Consider the following 21,330-nt stretch of genomic DNA (forward strand, 5'->3'; position numbering starts at 1 on the left):
AATGCCATCAGCATCCCATATAGATCCAAACTCACCATATCCTCATCACAAATGTTTGGTGGCGAACTGTTCATAACAATCTACAAGGAAACTGTTGTGTGTCGATTTAGATACCATATATAGATTTCTATATTCATGCCCTCATGCTAACCAAATACAGACATGGTCAACTACAACCAATCCTCTTCGTCACAACGAGTTCTTGGAAAAACAGATTCTTAAACCTTTAGGACTTCCCCTTGCCTGGATATTGATTTCTCCAAGAACTCATTTATTATGCATGAACATCTATTCCTTAGGGGTTCATTCATGATGTTCTTATGCCCGACTTGTACGTCAATACTGGCATTCCTAAACACCTTCAAGGTATAAATATACCTTCACTTGCTATGGCAAGGTGCGGTTCGGCTACCTGCTTGCACGCCGCGGCTTGCCACAGCAAGTCCCGAAGGAAGTCAAGTCCCCAACCGATGCACTGACCAGACGCTGCCATTCTCCTCGCCGAGAATCCAGCTCCAGTGTTTCTGTTTCCCCTTGCGGGGTGTTAGAGATCGAGTCCCGGGAAAGAGATTCAAACCTCTCTCATTCTAAGGTATGGAGCTGATTGGAACCTAGAGAAACGTTTGGCAATTCCTGGCAAAACTAAACTAAACTATAGCTAAAACAGCACCTACATCTTCCCTCGTACTACACTTAGGTTAGGTACACTGGGGTAGGATTATTTTAGAAGCACCAGTTTAGTATTTTAGCCTGTGTTATTTATGTATGTATTTCTATATATGGCATAGCTACAGACCATGCTATTGCAGTATTATTTTATCTTACTGCTAACGCAGTACTTATTATACTTTGTATTCTGATTGTAGCAGTGCATATCTCTTGCATGAGAAAGAAGACTGTTCAATAAACCCTTTTTATTGAAACGCCCGTCTCTCTATTTCTGTGCAACTCTGTAGAAACGAAGCATGCACGATTGACTGAACAAAACTGTAATCTATTGTTTCCACGACTCTGAAGATATTGTTCCGACTCTAAGGGAAACAAAGTTGTCATGTTTATGCTGTTGTCAGAAACTAAACCGTTCTTGTTCATTTGAGAAGTTTCTAGTGACCTCTGAGTTAGCTGGCACACACAAGTAATTAAGTTTAATATACTCGATAGAGACATACTGTCCTCAGTCCTATGTCAAAACTATAGTGTATATTATTCCAATGCGCAGAGCCTATCAGGGATATAGGAACTACACTACATGGCTCCCAACCGTTTGGGAAGGCACTAATTTAACACTAGATACTGAAGTAACTCAGTCGTGCTTTTCTCAGAGACCCTCTATTCATAATACTCCATAAGACATCTGGAGTGGGTAGGGATAATATCTGCCATAGCTGAGAAGGACGAAAAATCCCATGTATTCGGTTTTTTGGTTTGTTCAACGTTGAAGGATACAGTGTTCTAAAATATTGTGCACCTTATCTTTGTTCCCTTGAAACTTGCTCTGCATTTTTTTTAAACAATGACTGAAAACGGCAACAACACCGAAACCGGTGGAACTGATGGCGACAACGCTGTACCAGCTTTTAACTTAACAGGTTTTACTAAAACCGATGAGAATGCTATAATCATTCCTCCAAACTTAAGGAGAGCCATCACTCCAAAACGTAATAAACATGGCCTAACATCAAGAGGTGGTAGAGCAGTTTTTGTGAGAAAAGGCACATGAATATCACCAGACAGAGGTGTTCTATTCATGGACAGCATTCCCAGAATCAAATCCAGTAACACATTTGTTTCACTTCTACAAAGATGATGATCCACCAGAGGAATATATATTCCTTTCGAGGATATTGAAATTCCACTCACAAACCAGGAGCATGAGCTCTGGTTTAAAAGAAGCGCCCTAAAACATTTAAATCACATTACCAGGCTCGGTCCACTAGGTAGACCAGGAGCAACGTGGCTAGACACCACATTCTGACATTGAAGACATGTCAGATGTAGAATTACTCACCAACTCAGAATTAATCAAAATGTATAGACATTTGGTTCAATATGTCATGCGGACTCTCACAGTCCAACCTCCAATAGTTATTCCACAACAACCCTCTCACCAGGGGAATACACTAAAAATTACACCACAGACTTTACACACAGTCATGGGTAAATTATCCACAAAACGTGAACAAATTCCATTCTGGACAGCTCAGAAAATTACTCAAATCGAGCTGTATTTCCCAATTTTAGTCCCTATGACAAACAGAATTCTAACATCTGTTTACCAATGGGGCTAACACCACATCTATAAGCCTGCACCACTTGGGGCACAGTCTTTGCTGCAATCTACACTAAAACACATGGTGTTCCATCTATGGCTGTAATACCTGACGTCCTGAAACAGATTCAAAATGAATACGGAGCAGAGCTTGCTCTGAATTTAGTTATGAAACTACTGAAAAATGTTAATCAGGTCTCATCAATAATATTATCTAATATTAAAGGAGAAGCAGCATCAGTGGCAATCCGCCAGAAATGAAGGGAATTTGATGTAACAGAACAACCACAAGAACTAGCCAGGATAATTGAAAAATCCTATGAAGAATTAGGCAGAGACAGTTTGGGTGGGAAACCAGTTAAACCTCAACTGTCTGAAAGTCCTGAAAATGTCTTTATTAAAAACACTTCTACCTCTTCTAAAAAGAAGTGGGAAAAATAATAAACAATATTCAAAAGAGAAAGATTTTTAATCCTGAGGTAGGTCTCCTCAAAAGGAGCCCTCTGAAAGGAGGGATAACCTCAGGAATAGGGATAATTTAAGAAAACCTGACAGGTATCAAGAGACAGATACACGTTCCTCTCGTAACTTTCCGATCTCGTCACAGACGTCCGAAAGAAGAGGACGGTCAGAGAACAAGGAAGAACGCTTGAAGTCCAAAGACGATCAACACGTTCAGAAAAGCAAACCAAAACCTCAATACACCAAAAAGAAGGTAGCAGGTCTAAAAATCAGACATGCAGAGGATCTTGAGGGCACAACTCAAGAACGGAGAATGGGCTCAGACAATGTTGGACAGTGAAGCTGAAGTATCAATAGCTCGCCAGAACCTGAAGGGAATTCTGGAGACAGTGGACTTGAATGAAGACATTGAAGTTGAAACTGCAGACACCAGGGTTTGTTTTCCACATAGGTTATATGAAATGACTCTCCGGATGGAGGGAGACGTACCAAGAAAAGTGAAAGCACACTTTTGGGAGCGACTTTCAAAAGGATATGATATACTTCTAGCAGAATAAGACTGGCCACCAGAATTTGTCAGGGAGTGCTCACATGGCGAAGAAATCATTATGCCAGCCTTCTCCAACCATATTCCAGTACATTTAAAATATACTTATGCCAGGAAATGGTGTTCTAATTGTTTGCAGAGTCCTCTTCTGTCACATTGACTACTGCTCTCGACCCACTATAGGTCTCAAGCTGTCTAGCGGTTCGCCCCGAAGGTTGCCTGTTCCCCTAATGCCTTGTGAGCTTCTCCTTCCACACTATTACTCCGAATTATCGCCCTGGTGCTTCCGCCACTCCTACTTCCACTTCTCCTTTCCGATGACCCCCTTAGTCCACATCTATGATGCACCCCCACCCTCGAACCCTCACGCTCCTGTCCTGGTACGTTAATGGACTGGGGCACAAGATCAAAAGGAGTGTGGTCCTCCAATACCTTCGTCGCCACTCCCCCGACATCGTCCTGCTGCAGGAAACACATCTAGTAGGTAACACTTGCAAGGCTCTCCAACGGGGGGGATATACACTACTAGTTCACGCGGGCTTCACGTCTGGGTCCCGCGGTACGGGGATCCTCATCAAGAAAAGCCTGGCACTTACTCATTCCAAGACATGGGCTGAACCCCTGGGCCGCATTGCGATAGTAGAGGCTACTTGGAAGGGCCGCCCGCTAAATCTGGGCTCTGTTTATATTCCACCTACACTCGTGCTGGACTCCCTAAGGGAGCTGGGTACTCGCCTGCTGAGCCTCCCTGTCGGTACATTACTGGTTGGCGGTGACTTTAATAGCACGATGTGCGACGACCTAGGCCACAGCCCTAAGCGCAGCTCTCATCGGTCACGCTCCGACCTTTCCAACTTTACTCAAGCCGTGGGGCTGGTAGACATCTGGCGCCACTATTACCCGACTACGTCATATTTTATGCACTACTCGAATGCACACAAAAGTATGTCCCGCATTGATTATTTATTCTGCCCCGCTGCTTATCTCGGCTTCTTTGTCCGACCACAGGGTCTTCCGCGAGGCATCTCCGATCACTCACCCCTTAGTGTAGACCTGACCTTCTATCGCCCCTATACTCGAGGCCCAATAGTTATTAGCCCCTGGTTGCTGCAGATACCTGATATTTAAGACGCTCTCCTCGAGCGTACCGAATATTATTTCGCTGAAAATGTCGGCTCAGTTGACTCCGTGGTGACCCTTTGGGAGGCTTACTTGGCGGTCGTGAAGGGCGAGGCGATGACACTAAGAACGGGCTATTTGCGTAAGCATAATGACCAGATCCTCCAGGCAGAATCTGACCTCGTCCACCTCAAAAGGACGCACAACACCGCTCCCACCGACGACACCGCGGCCCGTCTCCGTACTCAACAACTGGCATACCAAGCACTTGCCCAGGAGAGGGCGCGGGCCCGCCTGCTCCACTCGCGCCATCGGGTTTATGAATTCGGAGATACTGCAGGAAAAATGCTTGCTTGGCTAGAGCGCCGGGATCAAGGCTCCAGGTGGGTATCCTCCATCATTAGACCGGATGGAGTCACGGTTAATGACCCTCAAGATATTGCGGAGGCTTTTGCTGACCATTTGGAAAGTGTCTATACCGCAGGTCCTTCCTATACGCCTGAGGAGTCTAGACAACTCCTGGCGGAGATGCGTCTTACGATCATTTCTGATGTAGATAGGGCGACCCTGGACACTGATATTACAGTGGAAGAACTTACTTCGGCGCTTTTCGCCATCAACTCCGGCAAAGCTATGGGCCCAAATGGAGTCCCGATCGGAGTCCTCAAGGGCATGGCCAGGGAAACTATGCCTCACTTGCGAAATATGTTTCTACGGAGCAGAGACGATGGCGTCCTCCCGTTAACTCAGCGACTAGCCTCCATTGTTGTAATCTTCAAGCCTAATAAACCACCCGATAGCTTCGGCTCTTATCGGCCGATCTCCTTGATTAGCACGGAGGCGAAGGTTCTGGCCAAGCTGTTGGCTACTCGGCTACTTCTCGTGCTTCCCTCCCTCATCCATGATGACCAGTCCGGTTTCCTTCCGGGTCGTAATACCGCATTGAACCTGCGCAGAGTCTACAATGTCATGAGTCATCAGCCCATTATCCAATAGGATGCGGCCATCTTATCCCTTGACGCCACAATGGCATTTGACTCCATCGAATGGCCCTACCTTTTTGAGGTCCTGGCCCGCTTTGGCTTTGGGCCCCAATTTATTAGTTGGGTGCGGCTCTTGTACACAGGAGGAGCGTGGCTCAATGGTTAGAGCGGCAGACCCTGATGCAGAGGTCTAGCCCGGGACCAGGGTTCAATTCCCGCCTCGGCGGGTCTTGGGCTCAAAATTCCCCGAACCTGATATTTCTCGCCTCGGTGCCTATTCCAATCATGGAGTCCCACTCTGCAACTCTGGGCAATAGCTTGCTTAATCTCCACAACAGCCCCCACAACGCTAAGGATGCCTGGCCTCCACCTTGAGGGTGCCCAGGAGTGGACACCTCACAGGGAAAGCCAGGACGGGTTCCACAGCGGTATTCCTACAAGCGCCTTGAGACCCTTGCGGGTGAGTAGTGCGCTATACAAGTATCAATTTACAATTTACAGACCTTTTTGCCCAGGTCAGGGTCAACGACCACACTTCGCGACAGTTTAGTCTCCACAGGGGCATCAGGCAAGGTTGCCCTCTCTCCCCGTTGCTCTTCGCTCTCACCCTCGAGCCCCTCGCACACTGGGTCCGCATGGACGTCTCCATCAGAGGTCTCCAGTGGAATGGCGACGTTACGGACAAAATCTCCCTCTATGCCGACGACATCTTGATTTATGTGTCCTCTCCCCGATCTTCCATTAATAGCTTGTTTCATGTCCTCACCAACTTTGCCAAATATTTGGGCTACTCGATTAATTGGACTAAATCCACACTATATATGCTGCATGGCCCCCCTCTCCGATTGCCCCGAGGGTTCACCATTGCGGTGGCCACGGACGGCTTCCAATATCTCGGCATATACATTACGCCGGATTCAAAGGTATTTCATGACCGCAACTTATTAGGCCCCCTGCGTAGACTTCGCAGCGACGTTGCACATTGGCGATCCCTCCCACTGTCACTCCCGGGCAGGGCGGCTCTGTTTAAAATGTTAGCTCTCCCGCGCTTTCTATATGCCCTGCAAAACTGCCCCTTCTTGATCCCTGACTCCTACTTTCGCATGGTTGAAGGAGAGCTTCGTCTTTTGCTGTGGGACAGCGGTGCCGCTCGGATTGCCCTATCTAAGCTTTTTCAAGGCTGGTATGTAAATTGTAAATTGATACTTGTATAGCGCACTACTCACCCGCAAGGGTCTCAAGGCGCTTGTACGAATACCGCTGTGGAACCCATCCTGGCTTTCCCTGTGAGGTGTCCACTCCTGGGCACCCCCAAGGTGGAGACCAGGCATCCTTAGCGTTGTGGGGGCCGTTGTGGGGATTAAGCAAGCTATTGCCCAGAGTTGCATAGTGGGACTCTATGATTGGAATAGGCACCGAGGCGAGAATTATCAGGTCCGTGGAATTTTTGAGCCCAAGACCCACCGAGCCGGGGAATTGAACCTTGGTCCCGGGCTAGACATCTGCATCAGGGTCTGCCGCTCTAACCATTGAGATTGGGCATTGCCCTGCCCAACCTCCGCCTCTACTACTGGGTGTCACAGTTGGTGGCTGTTAACCACTGGGCACATGGCTCACCCCTCAACCCGGCCTTCCTCCTCGATAGGATCCAAACTGGTCGAGGGGGCTATCTGGGGGCCCTATATAGCAAGCCCGCTAAACGCAGATACGTCGGCCCCATGGCTCATACGGTCACACTGTGGCACAGAGCCAATAAGAGTTTGGGATGGGCTGATACGCTTTCTAAAGCCACCCCCTTGTGGTCGTCGCAACGCCTGGGCTCCCTCTGCTTCTCCCAGGGATTTGACAAATGGGACATGATTGGGATTTCTGAGGTGGGAGATCTGGTTTACAAGGGTGCCATCTTGTCTTTTAGTGCTCTTCAAACTAAGTACTCTCTAGCTTCCACAGAATTATTTCAGTATCTGCAAGTTTCACATGCCATCCGGACGGCCATCCCTGACCTCTCCTCAATTCCTCCTACTTCCCCCCTTGAGGACAGATTGTTATCGGAACCGCTACCTGAGAAGGCTATCTCCTATACCTACCGCAAACTGTGTAATAACCTCCCCAACTCTTTCCCGTCGCTGCGGACCAAATGGGAAGCGGACCTGGGCCCCTTTGATGAGGAAGAATGGCGCTCGGCCCTCATGTCCCCTAGAAAATTTGCTATATTCCGCCTGATTCAGTTAAAGGTGTTACATAGGGCCTACATGTCCGCTCTTACCCTGGCAAAAATCCGACGACGCCCTGACTCCCTGTGCCTACGAGGCTGCAACTTACCTGGCACCTTCTTTCACACACTGTGGGACTGTCCGAGGGTGCAGGAGTTTTGGGGCCGCGTCCTCGAGAAAATGAGCGATTCTTTAGGCAAGCCACTGCAACTACTGCCGAGGCCATTAGTCCTTGATATCTGGGGTGCCAACGACTACAATGTTCAGGAACTACAATGGGCAGCTCTGGGATTTCTGTTAGCTAAACGTTCCATCGCGATGAAATGGGGCTCCCAGGACAAATCCCTGGTGGTTGGATGGGTGGCTGAAATGGATAGGTGCATGATTGCAGAAAAGACGGTATACAAAATTCAGGGTTGCCCTAAGGTGTGGGACAGGAAGTGGGGGCACTGGAACGTATACAGGGGTGAACTATGTGACTCTCCAACTGCTGAATTAGCTATGACACGGGCTGGACCTGTGGGAAGACTCCTGCGTTAATTTAATGCTGCTTTAACTTAGTGCTGTTTCTTCGTATTTGACGTCTCAATTGTGACTACGATTTGACTCTGCTCTTATTATTTTGCATGTTCCAGTTAGTTGATTCGTTGAGGTTTTATATAAAAGATAAAAATATCAAACAGTCGACTTCGCTGCCGTACGATGTTAGCTTTGGTCTTAGCATTACACCTTGATCTGGAATCACCGCCGAGCCTCCGGGATGCCGGCACATAGGCTGTGTACTATTCTGTTTTTCCATGATTACTGACGCTGCCGGCCCCAGGGTTATAGGCAATGACAAGCTGTGTATGCTATACCTTTTGTAATAAAAACTGTTTATTAAAAAATAAATTAATAAAATTCAAGAAGGGCCCCCTCCAGATTATCATTCTACACAAACCTAAACAATGAAAGCCATCAACTCAGACTAACAGAAAGAAAATGGAGAAATCAACCCTCTCTAGCCCATCTCTCTCTCCTCTGAACTGAATGCCTAAAATATAAAAGACACATCTACAGAGAAAAATCTGTTTTTTTCTGAACCCATCTGTTCCATTCCAAAAACTGTCCCAAAGACCTTTTCAAGAGCATCAAAAACCAAACCTCTTCCATCCATCGACATCCTATAAATGTCTGCAACAAGCACTGTGAAGAGTTCGCTAAATTCTTCACAGATAAAATAACAAACATTGAACTCGCATTGGACCCCCTCTTCTATTCTTCTACTAAAGATGAGCCCACCTCCGAAGTTGCCTCCTGCCCTACCCCTCACCAGCTGATGACGATCTCTACAATTCCACCCACTTTGAATACCAGAACGCCACCAACAATCACCTTCATTCAAAAATAATACTACCTGGTCCGATTTTGAAAATATCTCTGAAAAGGAAGTCTGTTAAATACTGCATGAAGCCGACCTATTTGACCCTCTACCCTCCTCTCTTGTCAAAAATCTCTGTGATGGCCATTCATAAACTTGGCCCAATCACCCCCTTCATCAAGAAGCCTGATGCCGAACCCAATGGCCTCAATAATTGCAGACCTATTACCAACCTTCCTCTACTACACTTTTCAATTCCTATTTAGGAAAGGCTGCAGTACAGAGACTGCAATCCTGAACATCACTGATGACTTCTACAGATCTCTCGATGAGAGGGAGGCCTGTCTCCTAATTCTCCGGGACGTCTCAGCAGCCTTTGGTAACATCAACCATAGCATTCTTATTAACACCTCTCACAAGGTGCTGGCATCAGTGGTACAACTATTACAAAGGTTCTCATCATACCTGAATGAAAGATTTACCCTTATCAAACTAAGTCCACATACAACATCAACTCTAGTCAACCAAGGAGTCCCTCAAGACTGAATACTATCCCCTGCCTTCTTCAACCTCTATATGGAACCCCTTGCACTGATCCTAAACAAGCTAGGATTGCCTACCACCCAAAATCTATATCAAAATTATGTCACCTAAAGCCATCCAACACCTCAACAACACACTCTCCTTGAAACATACCTGGTTCAACAACATCCACCTAAAGCGAACCCCCACTGAAACAACTGAACTCCTAATTCAGCCTAAAAGAAATCCCCACCCTATGCACAACTGGCTCGACAACTAAACTGTACTAAAGTGTAAAATATCTATTTGCAACTATTTAAATCTCTTGGGATTACTCTCGAAAGAAGCCTGAACATGAATGAACATTTTAACGCCTCAGCAGAAAGTGCCTTTTTTATACATACAAACACATATCAAAAATTCAACCAATGATTCCACATGAAGGCCAGAAACCCGTAATAAATCCCTAGTCCTCTCCAAGATGGACTAAGGCAATGCAATGATCACTGGCAACCCACAAATCCACCGTCTGCCAATAAATTCCACACTCTACGCAGAGGCTAGACTACTCTCTTGAGAGAGCCGTTCCAACCACATCACTCCCACCCTCAAGAAACTCAACTGACCAATTTAAGCGAGAAGTATATTCAAAACAGCTTGCATAAACCACAAAGTCCTCCACTCTGGAAAAACAACCTATATCTCCAATAGACTCACAAAAGCGGGCAAAAAAGACCTCTATAAAGCTCAAACACTCTTCTCCTCATCTCTACCAAATTCAAGGCAACCAAATCTATCACTCAATCCTTCTCTAGAAACGCCCCTAGAATTTTTAACTACCTTCCTAAGGAACTCGGAGACAACCAATCCTACCTTCACTTAAGGAAAAACTTAAAATGATCTCTTCTCCACAAACATCTAAACTTGCCTGCCTAAAGTATTTTGACCTACCTTGACCGACAAACATACTGCTCAGTTTGACTTCTTTTCCCACCCCTCTCTCTACTCCGCCCCCACTATATTCTGTATTATTCTATGCATCCCACTTGTACCTTATCTGTTGTAAATGACCTGTGTTCCCTCCTCACAATGTTCATCTCCCTCCTGCCTTATATTGTAGTATTCTTTGCTTCCTACTTATGTTATGCCACCGGCAATCGATGTATGTGTAACCCTTGTAAAGCACTTTGTTGCCCTCGGTCAAGATGTGCTATATGAAAGTAAAAAAATAAATAACACTGTGTATTTGTAAAGTGCATTTCATCAATGGCCATCTTGTTGCTGAATTACAGATTGGCATTGTTACCCAACTCATTGGTACTCATTTTATGGACCTCAGAAGGATGAAAGGCTTAGTGGACTTGTGGGAATTGTAAATGTGTAAATGTAAATGTGTTATATTTGTAAAGCGCACAGCTGCCCACGCGACGGGGCGTCCCGGCGCTGTACTCATACCGCTGTGGAACCCTTCCTGGCGTTTCCATGTGAAATGTTCACTCCTGGGCACCCCCAAGGTGAAGCCAGGCATCCAAGCGCTGCTGGAGCCGTTGTGGAGATAAAGCAAGCTATTGCCCAGAGTCACAGAGTGGGACCCATGATTAGACTAGGCACCGAGGCGAGAATTATCAGGTCCGGGAAGATTGAGTCCAAGAGCCGCCGAGGCGGGAATTGAACCCTGGTCCCAGGCCAGACCTCTGCATCAGGGTCTGCCGCTCTAACCATTGAGCCACGCTTCTCCACTTGGACCTGAGACCATGAGGCCACTACAGTCCACCAGACATCAGGCCATTAGTTACTATGACTGGTTAGGAATTTTGTAGGAGAATGTTTTGCCTCTTATTTCATTACCTACCAATATTAGAACTACAGTAACTCACAACTCATCATATTCCAAATATCATCCTCATCAGTACTGGTCAGATGACTCTTGACAGTGGAGTTCACATAATGTGATTGAGTGGATGCTCTTTGATCTGAATAACTATCAACCTTATTGAACTAAACTCTGGCTACTTCGTTGTAAAGTTTATGTGAGACTGCAGAGTGAATTGATTATATTTAGGTCTTGATTTCCACCACTTTGTTAATATAATATAATATATTATATATAATAATATATAGTATATATAATAACACTCTGATGTAATTAAAGTATTTACCAGTTGTAAGATCAGAATTCCACTCTAATTCCGTGCCCTCATGAAAAGTTACTTAAATCTTGACGCAGTAACTTTCCTTTAATTGAACATTTTGAGTCTGATCTACAGGAGGATTGTTGCACCTGCACTATGCAAAATGGGAAGTTACGTGAGTGCAAAAGCTTAAATCCAAGTGTTTGAAAGTAAGACTGCAAGTCACAAATGGGTTTGTCACTTATATTGTCTACATTGAGAATCCTAAATCACAAGGAAAAGAGGGCAATAACTTGCAAGCCCCCTACTTTGTGACTCACAGCGAAATGTATTGATGGTGTGCAACTCCTTTGGTTATAAACCATTGAAGAATGAGTAGCACTTAAAGCTGTTGGTATTCATTTGTATGGTGGAAGCTGTCGGTGATGGTCAGTTATCACTTTCTAAATGATAGCTGCAACCACAGCATATAATCACCCCTCGCTGTGTGCCATATTTTGCTTGCAGCCTCTGCTTCTTTGCAAATGGGATTTGTTGTGCCTTCCATACTTGCTCCCAAAATTCACAACCATTTGCAAAGATTCATAGATAAGTCCTGCCTCATGATTATTATTTTTTTTAAAAAAGAACCTGCATTCTACCCTACTTTTTGTGCATCAAGCCATTACTTATGATCACCAGTTGCGAAGATCTTTTTCACAAGGTGTGCATCTTCCCTCTTCTTTTTAGTTTTGCAGTACTAGCCACGAATATCATAAACACAGCCTCACTACTCATCTCAGTCCAAATATCTTCATGAGTGCACTCTGATGTTGCTTTTTAAACAACGGATTTTATTTTTTTCCCTGATGTTATGTAACCTGTTTGCCACAGGAGTTGGAAAAAGCCACTTCCCATTTATGGGACATGATATACATATTGTATCGCTGTGCACATTTACTTCTTGATGGTGTTGTTATGGGGTTCTACAACACATTTCAGTCTTTGATAGCTTATGAATATTCATCCTAAAAATCCAGAAACCTCCTCCTATGTGCTGCCATTAGCATGGAAAGGGTCTGCAGCACAGGGTGTTCGGGAAAGATGTTAACTTTATTGGAATTGTACAGTGCTGGGCATGATGCAACATGTTCGGCAAGATAGGAAGGCACTGGCGGTGTTCCTTGATATGGAAAAGGCCTTCGATTCTGTGGAATGGCCTTTCATGCGCCTAGTGTTGCAGTGGATGGGTCTAGGGCAGCCTTTCCTCCAGATGATGGGGGCCCTGTATAACTGCCCGCGTGCCAGGCTCCGTCTCGGTAATCTGGTCACCGACTCCTTCCCCATCGGCAGACGCACCAGGCAGGGGTGCCCGCTGCCGCCCCTCCTGTACGCCCTTGTTGCTGAACCATTAGCCTGTGCGCTACGAGAATATCACGGCAATGAAGGTATCGGTTTCCCTACATTTAAATTACTGGTGTCCATGTACGCTGACGACACTTTGCTTTCCGTCCGTGACCCAGACAACAATTTATCCTTGGTATTGAGAGAGGTGGTCCACTTCGGAGCCCTGTCGGGCCTGAAGGTCAACTGGACAAAGTCACTGGCCTTCCCTTTAACCCCTATCACGCAGAACATCGATTGGAATATCCACTACAGTGGACTACAGACCCTGTCAGATATCTGGGTATACAACTCCACACCGAGGCTGAAGTCCTGATCAGAGAAAATGATTGTACTGCCTTCAGCAAACTGGAGGATGATGTCGAAGCCTGGTGTAGGCTCCCTCTTTCCCTCCTGGGATGAATCTCCATTATGAAAATGGTTGTGCTGCCTAGATTCCTGTTCCTATTCATGACAATCAAAGCAGTGCTTCCTAAGCCCTTTTTCCAACGTCTGACGCAGCTCATGATTAAGTTGGCATGGGCAGGGAAACAACCCCGTGCCAAATGGGCGCTACTCACATTGCCGTATAACATGGAGGGACTTGGTGCCCCTGATTTGGAGCTTTATTACAGAGTTGCCCAGGCCGCACATCTGCACACCTGGCTCCACGGTGATCGCGATATCCCACATGTCCGCATGGAGACTCTCTTTGCTAGCCCACTTTTGCCCCCGGCCACAATTTTTCAACCGGTAGACCGTAGGACTGGCATACTCGATTCAATCGCCCCAGCAAATCATGCGTGGCACAACACCTTACAGCTGCAGGGTGGTGTGCTATTATACTCTCCGATGATGCCAATAGATTTGGTGCGATGGCTGCCTCCGGTCACAGAGAAAGGGGTGATTCACGCGCTCCACAAGCTTAACATAAACACCGCCGGAGACCTCTTCCAGGACGGGGTGGCTAAAACTTGGGAGTAGGCAGCTACTAGCTGTGAGGGTATACCTCTCCTAACCCGCTTCCAGTTCCACAGGGTGCGCAGTGCTCTTACAGAGCTGCTGGGTGAGGACATGGCAGAACCGCCTGAAGTTTCGGAACTCACATATGTCATTAATACCAAGTCCTCCCAAAAATTGCTGTCCAATCTGTATAAGCTATTACAGGCGCATAGGGAACACACGTACACGAAAGCGAGGCTGGCATGGCAAACTGACCTGCAGATAGCTATTGATGACGAAATGTGGAGATACTACTGTACTAATACTAGGAAGCTATCACTGAATGGCAGACATAGGCTAGTGCACTTCAAGTTTCTCAATAGGGTGTACTATACACCCACACGACTGCACAGATATGGCCTCAGAGACAATGCGGACTGTGAGAGATGTCGCGCTCCGGACGCAGACTTTCTACACCTGGCATGGCAATGCCCAGGCGTGTGGGACTTCTGGGACAAGATTTTCACTGACATAAGTAAAGCGGTGGACATAGACCTCACACCCGATCCCAGCCTAGCGCTCCTAGGATATACTAAGAAGCTACCCAAAGCCGTACGGCGAGTGGTGGACATGGGTCTGCTCATGGCCCGGAGGGTGGTAGCATGCTGCTGGATGAGAGACCCCGCACCCACACCTAAACGCTGGGCACATGAAATGTTATATTGCTGTACACAGTCCAACACTTATAGTGAGCTGCTGCCTCCCACTAGTCGACCTAAAAACTACTGGGGGTTATACCAAACGTACCTAACGAATAAAAAAGACTCTCATGCCACAGCGGGAGACCTGGGACATTAAAACGCTGCTGAGGAGAGGGTGCTGGTTTATCGGTGCGAAGTGCAGAGATGAACAATACACAATGAGATTGAGTAACATTCTGCATGAAGGGAGTGGTGCTACTCATTGACGCTTACAACAGTGAAAAATCTAGGTCGCCCCCTGCCCTGTTATGGGTTGTTGGCTGAATGGCTGTGTACTCACCTGAGAGGGGTATGTCGCATTGTTGTCCGGACAGGATTTGCATCTAAAGACAGAATGGTGGGAGGGGGGTTTGTTTGAATGTAATGATTTATGTGTTGAAAACTCAATAAAAATATATAAAAAAATATATAAAAAGAAAATAAAACTTTATTGGAATTGTATGTAAGCATGCTTTCCATCATCATTTATATATTTTTATTTTTTCTTACAGGAAGAGGGATGGTATCTTATCATGCTCATAATGGTCCTGTAAAGTTCCTTGTCATGACAACGCCCGTAGGCAAGAAAACAAGACGAAAATCCAGCAACAATATGATGGCCAACCCAGTGTCGAAAGAAGAGCAAAAAGATTCTCAGGTCCAGCAAAATGAGGGACCACTGTCTGTGTCCACAGGCAATGATGATACTGCAGTTTGGCTCAGTGGCTCCGTAGTTTCAATCCACAAAAGTGACTTGTCCTCATCGAGTAGCTCTTTGACTTCTTCCCATGTGTCCAACCCACTGGAAAATGGCCCTGAGGATGGAACCATTTATGAACTTTTGAATGATCCAGGTATATCTCTCCAAAAAAGTAAACAGCGGTCCAAGAAAATGAGTGGAAGTTCTGTTATAGTAATCTCTGGAGGTCAAGGACACAAGAAAGTAAACAAGAAGTTAAAGCCCCAACGACAAGAGGAGCAGGTCTCCTCTGTGATGGTGTGGCAGATACCGCTGTTACATGTATAGCTATACAGTTGATGTCATATGGTGCCTTTACAATCTGTCTTAGTGTCTGTAGGATGTGGTTGTCCTACTACAGTGCTAAATATCGATCATTCCTTAAGAAACAAGTTTAAATTTCAAATTGATTGTTTTAGCCTGATTTGCTGGAGGGTTCCAGAGTGAAAAAAAATAACTCACAACTATATAAATGTTAGTGTATTAATCTTTGGAATTACTTTCTTACATCTGTATCATTCCTTAGTTCAGCGATTGCCAAATTTCGAAAGGAAAGTCAGGGTTTACCTACCTATAAAGAGCAGGCATCTTACAATTTGGTCTTTCAAGTACTATCCTAAAGGCAAAATGTCCTTACAAAAGTAGCAATGAAAGTACTCCATTACTGAATAATATGATGGTCTGGAAGGTACTTGTTTTTAGGTAACTAAAAAGAAAGAGATACATCTGCAACTCAATAGAGAATACAATGAAGGTACTTAAAACTGTTCTTTTTTTCTCAGACATACTGGAGAATTGTTGTGTACTTGCACTATTTGCCTCGATAGCAGGCAAAATATTTGCCAAAAAAGTTTGGGGGTTGGCAATCAGGTTGTTCATTTGTGGTTCTTGTTTGCAAGGTAGGCTTAATTTTCTCACACTCATCCAACTGTGAACAGCTGATAAAGACTGTTGCCTTTGAGCACAACCTCTTCCTCACCTAGCATTTGTTATAATATGGTACTCTCTGTAACTGGTGAGAAGTTTACAGCGTCAATGTAACTTTCAAATTTGTTTTGCTGTTACGGCTTCCGTAACAAGGCTTTTTTCACTGCCCCACGAAACTGAGGAGAATCACAAAGAGAAAACTATACATATACACTGATTGGTAAAGAGGAGCCATATTGTTTATCTATGGTGCAATGTATTGTGCACACTCTCTTACAAATGTAAATATAAATATCATATAAATCTAAGTATATGTATATACACTCACAGATTTACCTATACTATAAGTACACCTATGTGTCTGCCAAATGACTTTTTGTCACTGTTATGGGAGTGATAGGGAATTGTTTATAAGAAGAAGAGGCAGGCCCTCATGTAAGTCACACTCGGCCACATGCATCAACGTTGCCGTTTGCGATTTCTTAATTGCGAAAATTAAGGAATCGCAATTAAGAAATCGCAAACGGCTAATCATAAAGAAATCGCAATTTATTTTGCGATTTCTTAATTTTCCTTAATTGCGATTCACAATTTGCGAATCGCAATTAACCTGATGCGTGCGGGCGGAATTCCGCTTGTACGCTGAGAATTTGTAAAGTGCACTTTACATGACGAGCTGGGCTCGTCATGAGCGTGCGAGGAGGCTACCTCATGACGAGCCCAGCTCGTCATCAGCGTCGAAGGGGTTAAGGAATCCCTTTCCATTGATTCCTATGGGCCTATGGGCCCATAGGAATGAATGTGAAGGCATTCTCATTTTGCGATTCGCAATTAAGGAATCGCAAAATGAGAATGCAATTTCAAGGGTGCAGGGGGGGTCCAAAGGACACCCCCTGCACCTCTGAAATGTACCTTTAAGTGCATTTTTCACACACACATGCCCCAAGGGCATGTGTGTGTGTAAAATGAAACTTTCAAAAATGCACTTTTGTTCATTTTTGAAAGTTTTCGCAAATTACCATGAAGGTTAACTTCATGGTAATTTACCACTTCCTATTTGCGATTTCGCAATTTAAAAAAAATCATGCATTGCATTTAAGAAATCGCAAAATTGCGATTTCTTAAATACAATCGCAATTTAAGAAATCGCAAATGAATTTCGATTTCTTAAATTGCGAAAAAAGCAAAAACCTTAATGCATCCCAAAAAAGGGATTTGCATTCGCAAACGGCCGAATTTTGCGATTCGCACCGTTTGCGAATGCAAAAACCCTTGATGCATGTGCCTCACTATCCCTTCTCAAACCATTGACACCAAGTCACATAATTTGCTGCTTGCTGGCACATATATGGTTTATCCTTTGTATAACAATAATAATAAATACATTACATTTTCTCGAACTTTACAGTTTCCAAAATATAAATTGTGGTGTAAAGGATAGAAGGGTACTCCCAATTTAAACATTTAAAGCAAATCTGGCATATATCGAACAAACAACCTTACACATAAGACCCAGAACAGTACGTTTTGAAATTGTGTTTTGTTCCATTTGAAAATCCACATTGTACACTGTTTTATGCCTGCTGCTAAGTGTTAGGAATATGTTTTCACTGTCCAGAGGTTCTGCATTATAATGTTTGGGGAGAAGTTGTTCCTAGTGGTTTACTTTTGTAGTCAATTAAATAAAGACACTTGCACGTTTTTGTCATATGCAGCTTTAATATGTTCGTCAACTGAAAATCAGTGTAAAGTGAGGACCATTTAATCGTTCTGCTTAATATTTTTGGGTTTTTGCCTGCTGTTGCAACCAGACATGGACCGAACTTGGGTATGGTAGCTCTATTTATTAAATGATTTCATTGTTATTGACAACATTCATATGCCTCCTTGCCCCAAGCAATAAAAATATGTGAAGTCAGATCAAAACCTGTTACTATGTTAAGTTCTCCCATAAATCTCTGGTGGCTGCTGGCAGTCTTCTCTTTTCTCGTGCCATTATACAAGTCTGGTGTTGTTTTTCCACATAAAGAATTTAGGAATAGTGGGGGAATAGATGTACAGTTCTCCTCTGTGCGTTTCGTTCAACGTGTTATTTAAAGTCAACTAAGGTTACATCAGATTGGTACAGTCATTAAAAACGTAATCGAAGAATGACTGAACTCATACACGATTCATGCTAAATGCAATTTCAGATACACAGATAGACAGACTCGCAAGCAAAGTTAAGGGACTGTGCATTTTGCACGGCTTTATAATAATGAAGTGATGTTCTATACCTGGAAAATCTCCTATAGGGGGAACACAGCAGTTATTTTGCACAGAAATGATCATTGTTACCTATTTGTGTTTATTTTGTGATCAACCCATTCCAGTCTAAACCTGTTAGCTCTTTGTCATTCTGATGTAAACCGCCTCACTCCTTTCTTAAGCTTTGTATGGCTGGGAGTTATGGGTATGTTTCATGACGAAAAGGTACATTGACAGATATTGTGGCTGATTTTCTACTAAGTACTGGACCTTCATTGAAATCAAGCTGTTTGTTTACTGGTCCTGCTGCCTAGCTTATTCCCTGCTGTAGTGAGACAGAATCAAAGAAAAGTATTAGTTATTTTCTGGAAAATTATCATTACTCCGAGTCTAGGTCTTCCTCTTCACAGCCTTAGTGGTTGAACATTTCCCACTCCATAGCGGACTTTTACTAACCCTTCTATTGTGTAAAATGGTACTTGCTAAGTCGTTTCCAGTTGTTTATTATTCATTATGATTTGAAACTCCAGAGAGCTCCACATAAAGGATACACAGAAAAGTGCAAATAACAAACCTTACAATTAATAATAAACAAGATAAAATGCGTTCCATAAGCTAATAATATAGGAATCTAACAATAGATTATGTACAAAACAGATTACATAGCAGCGGCAAGCGGAATAAAAACACACTCCACTTATAATGGAAGTCCTTAACTTGTACAGTGCAAGTGTGCTAAACATTTGGGATGAATGTCAAACCTGACCAACATGCAAAATACAATAGGAACAGTTGTGCGATTCTAATACAGTATATCAGAAATATTCAGTGCAATCAGCTTTAGGCATTATTAATGCTATAATAGTTTCAACAATGCAGTTCTTATTACCCTAAAGATCTACTTATATAACACAAATGTTATTAACCTTGAGGATCATAGTCAACATGAGCACAACTTAGACCAGTATGATAATCCTATCTAAAAAAAAATGTCATTCTTTTAAATAAGGGAAATGTTTTGGAACATGCTGATTCAAAGGGTAGGGCCCAAAAACAATTCCGGGCCTTCACTGCAGAAATAATATCGTACTGTAAGAACACTGGTCTTAACATCCCGCGTCATAGTGGCTGTAGTAAGGGCAGACAAATAATACATGGTTTAAATCTTGCACCTGGTTTCCACAAAGGTCCTAGAGCCTATCTTTCCTAGCTAATCTTTCCTATGCTCCTGTTATAATTTGTAAGGGGAGCAAATTCAGCCTTAATAGCAAGATGGTTCTATGCAATCCATGGGGAAGGTTCTAAAAAACATACGATTGAGGGTCTTTGCTCTACCTTCGCTCAGCCCCAGTTTAAAGATTTGTACTGATGAAGAAGAAGCAGTCCCCCCATTGAAATACCACCCATGATTTGGATCAATCCATACAAGGAGAGAATCTGCATGAGAAAGGATTGGGGGAAATCTGTCCAAGGTCCATCCTGCATTTTTATGAGCTCCATTTGCTGCTGTACTCACCAGATCAACCAAACCTATCCCTGCGTTGTCATTTTCTAAACCAGGGCCCAACCCTCCCAAATTGTTATAGGCTGTTATCCCTTTATCCGTAAGCCCTTTCTGTTGCCATTGTCTGCCTAAGACTGATACTTAACCCTTGACAGATTAACAATGGGAGGGACATTTTGTGAGACTGTATCCAGAGGCATAAGGATGCCCCTTTTTTAAATAATCGGGAAAAACAGAGGAGAATTCTTGAGTACTAAGCATTTACATTCTCCCCTTGAGCAACAAGGCGAAAGTCCCCGGGAACTTGATTTAGGAAGGAGGAACAGGGAACAATGTTAACACCGGGGAGCTCATCTGAGTGCTCAGTGGGGGAAGCCCCTGGGTCACTATCGGTTCTCACTTTAACTCCCATTTCTACAACCCCATATGTTACCACTTTATTAGTTTGGGAAGCCTGATTTTTCAATTCAATACCATTTCTTCCTTCCCTAGACAGATTCTGTCAGAAGAAAGGTGCTGCACCCCCTTAGGATAGGGTTACAATATTTCCAACACATGATCAATATTATTCATTGATTTAGCTAGAAAGGCCAAAATAGAGGAAAGAATCCCTTCTAACGCATACAAAATTGGCACTATCTTCACCATCTCCATTAATTCCCTCAGTCGATAATCGCCATGAGGCTTGTGCCCCAACACTTAGAGACACATCTAATTTCATCTGGTCAAATTAACCTAGAAATGAAATACCTGAGGAAGGCATACCATTGTGCAAAGCTAGAAGTAGAGGACCACTGACAGAACAGTCCGGAGACCGAGTCAAGGATGTTTCTGGGACAACTTGCGATTTTCAATTAGCCTCCAAAATTCGATTTAATCCATACGAATAGCAACGTCCGGCAAAGAAAAGCCTTCCAATTCACCAGGATCAAAGCCACATGCATCCCTATGAAGCTGCTTATACGTCACTTGAGAGATTCCCTTGGATGACGACACTCCTGGTACTGCCTCAATGTTTGCGGTGCCAGATAGAACCACAGGACGCAAAGGCTCAGACATAAACAGAGGCTAATAGTTTGATCTGGCACCAACTCCAATTGTTTCAGGATCAGCTTTAGCTTCCTCCATATTCATTTCTTCTGCTGCTTCCACTGAGTGACACTGGTCAATGAGCTGAGGTTAAAAAATAGGATGCACTGGGCTGTGTATGGAGTGACTGTGCAGATAAGGGACTGAGCCCTGAGAGAGGACCATAACTTTAC

At 44.2% G+C, this 21,330-nt stretch overlaps 1 protein-coding gene across 7 annotated transcripts in view; it reads left to right on the forward strand.

Moving 5' to 3' along the window:
* The window catches only part of ARHGEF10 (Rho guanine nucleotide exchange factor 10), a 1,140,991-nt gene extending 1,123,982 nt beyond the window's left edge, over nucleotides 1–17,009 (forward strand). For 5 of the 7 annotated variants that reach the window (XM_078647912.1, XM_078647917.1, XM_078647918.1 and 2 more), the window contains one exon: nucleotides 15,164–17,008. In XM_078647912.1, coding sequence (XP_078504038.1) covers nucleotides 15,164–15,678 — 515 coding nt within the window. In that variant the 3' untranslated portion in view covers nucleotides 15,679–17,008. Of the gene's footprint in view, nucleotides 1–15,163 lie in introns of all 7 variants that reach the window. The other 2 variants (XM_078647916.1, XM_078647915.1) reach the window with 2 other exon arrangements.
* The last annotated feature ends 4,321 nt before the right edge of the window (nucleotides 17,010–21,330 follow it).

Source organism: Lissotriton helveticus, chromosome 6, assembly GCF_964261635.1.
Source record: "Lissotriton helveticus chromosome 6, aLisHel1.1, whole genome shotgun sequence".
NCBI classification, from domain to species: Eukaryota; Metazoa; Chordata; class Amphibia; order Caudata; family Salamandridae; genus Lissotriton; species Lissotriton helveticus.